The 2,748-nt window shown below is 35.8% G+C and overlaps 1 protein-coding gene across 1 annotated transcript in view; it reads left to right on the top strand.

The window, feature by feature from the left end:
- Nucleotides 1-2,748, top strand: part of LOC107756565 (formin-like) — a 27,003-nt gene that overhangs the window by 5,995 nt on the left and 18,260 nt on the right. The window contains 1 exon segment of the mRNA XM_016573738.1: nt 2,319-2,451. Coding sequence (XP_016429224.1) covers nt 2,319-2,451 — 133 coding nt within the window.

Below are 2,748 nucleotides of genomic sequence, written 5' to 3'. Positions count from 1 at the left end.
CAACAACGGCACTTGCCGGCTTCTGCAGTCCCTTCTCTCAGGGTACTGCCCACACTCCAGTCCAGTAGGTGGCGGTAAATGCACCTTTAAGTTGGTTTGCCAACCGCCAATAAAATTTAAAGAAGAAGAAGTCGGCTACTGCAGTAAAACGTGAACTTGCGATGCCTGGAAAGTGGACAAAACTGGCTTTTTTGACAAAATGTGTTTAGGGTTCAGATCATGCTATATGTGGAGAACAATGCACGGCAAAGTGGCGTTTATCGGTTTTTGCAAATGAACTCTTCAAGTGTACCTTACAGCCATAGATATGTATATATATCTATGCTTACAGCGACCTGCTGTGTCTCATTTAGAAGGCTGCGCCCTCCGGAGGTCGCATCCCTCATGCATCCTCCGAATTCCTGTGAAAGAAGGTCGCATTCGGAGTGTCCTACTTGCTTTTCTGAAATGAGACAGCCTCGATGACGTATGCAGCCTTCGAATGCGACCTCCGGAGGGCACAGCCTTCTAAATGAGACACAGCAATCACTTCACGGGTAGTGGACAGAAAATTTACCCACCAGCCATTGCGGGGAAACAAGGTTAAAATGGAGTTTACCGTAGAATGAGGAGAGATTTTCTTCAGCAGGAGTGGTTGCTAAACAGATTTCCTGGAGTAATGTGCACGAGATTTAATCGTTATGATTATCATACCTATTAGCTGAAAACATATTGTACATTACTATACAAATTCATTTATCTTCTAATATAACGCTTCAGTCAAAAAAAAAAAAATATATATATATATATATGTAAATTCACAAAATGTATTTAATATATTTTTGTATGGAAATTTTGTGATTTATATTTATTTACATTTACAAATTTAACATTGTAACTGTAATGTAAAATATTGGGCTTTTCGAGTAGGGTATTAAATGTAATTGTTTGAATGTAATAATTTTTATTTAAAAGTACGTATAGATCTATAATATAGGCCTACATTTTATATGAAACTTGTAATGTTTATTTATTTACACCAACAGGCCTGTATATGCTAATCTGCGCGACTCAAGTGTCATCTGTATTTGATGACGTCGCGAGGCGTTACAAATAATGACCGGTTTTGTTTTTGTTTTTTTCAAATGTTTGCAAAAAATATTATATAGACCTACATAAATTTAGATTCTTAAATCCCCTTCTCTGTTTAGGCTTTATAATCAGATATAATTTTATAATTTTTTTTTTTTTTTAGAAATATATACATCAAAAATACTAATTTTTTAAAAATACAAAAATTAATTAAAAATTGTATTTAAAAAATCTGTATTGTCCACTATTTATTTATTTGTTTGTTTATTTATTTAGCCTTTCATAGGCCTATATATTTTTTTCTCTCTTGGATCTAATCTGGGGCAAATTCAAGCTCAAATTGCACCGTTTTGCTACAGTTTCCGGTTTGAATTTTGCAGTATTAAACACTTTTTTATACCGATTTAATCAGGCTCCGAAAATTCTTCAAAAAGAACACAAAGAATGGCCTTCTCAGCTGCCATAATCGCAACTCTTGCGTCATCAGAACAGGGTGTTCAACGCACCACCGTTTCCGTTTAAAAAAAATTTTGCACCGTTTTGTCGGGGCTGAAGGCAGCCCTGGTTCTGATGTGTTGAGCCTTCTATGTCAGTAAAAATGTTGTCAAGCGAGCTTGTACAGATGTTTCAGATCTGCATTTTTTTTTTTACTATATATAGAAATTGTCTTGAAAGGAAAGCAAAATGTGAGGCAAGATAAACTAAATGAAGACAATACTGTCACTCTACCTCAAACTTGCAGTTCACTTCACTGTCCACTCTGTGGCAGTCTGTGTATTTCTTTTAGCTATGAAATAAGGAAGAAGGTGGATTTTCAAATATCACTTTTTAAAGGCAGAGTAAGTGATTTTTCCAAAACACTTTAGAAAACTGATTCGGGCCGAATCGCAAAACAAACTTGTAGCCAATCAGCAATAAGGGCCGTGTCTACTCGTGATGTGGAGGAGAGCGCGTTCAGTTCGGGGCGTGTTTGTTTTGGGGATTTCAAATATCAACATTGGCTACCAGAAATCACTTACTCTGCCTTTAAATGTTCACAAGTACATTTTAAAATTATGTGCTGTGATTTGTATGTGAACTAGCAGTTGTAACTGACAATAACCTTTGGCTCATTCATCTGGCTATAATGCATAATTATTATATTTTGTGCTGTAGAGTCCAAATCTATAGCCACCTGTCTGGTGGGTTATTTTGAGGATATTTGGTCATTAAAATTTGAGTATGAATAATTTTTTGTTTTTCCACAGAGGAGAGTGAGAACAGAGTGCGTGCAGAGGAGAAGTGGCCTTGTGAGCACATTGGTAATGTGTCCTTGTGCAACTGTGTGTCCAAAAACAAAGTGAAGAAGATCCACATGTCTCTCTTGACCATGACCGCACTGTAAGTGTTTGAAAATACTTATTTAGACTTGCAGTTAACTTTTGCAGTTAACTAACTATTGGATATTAATTAATTTATTAGTGTGTATTTTTAATGCCACAAAACAGTAGATGTTTTTTACCCATGATTATTGCAAGCCCTGAATTTTAAGAAAATCCACTCTCTTAGCTCTTCCTAATTTTTATTTGTTTGCTTGATTGTGAATACTACGGTGGCCGAGAGAGCTCAACGCGCTGCAACTTAAGAAAAAACATGCAAATTGAAAAAACACCAGCAAATTAAGAAAACACACTAATA

The sequence above is a fragment of the Sinocyclocheilus rhinocerous genome, unplaced genomic scaffold (genome assembly GCF_001515625.1).
Source record: "Sinocyclocheilus rhinocerous isolate Xijiao unplaced genomic scaffold, SAMN03320098_v1.1 scaffold683, whole genome shotgun sequence".
Classification (NCBI taxonomy): Eukaryota; Metazoa; Chordata; class Actinopteri; order Cypriniformes; family Cyprinidae; genus Sinocyclocheilus; species Sinocyclocheilus rhinocerous.
Note: the sequence above shows the minus strand (reverse complement) of the source record. Positions and strands in the feature narration are given on the sequence as shown.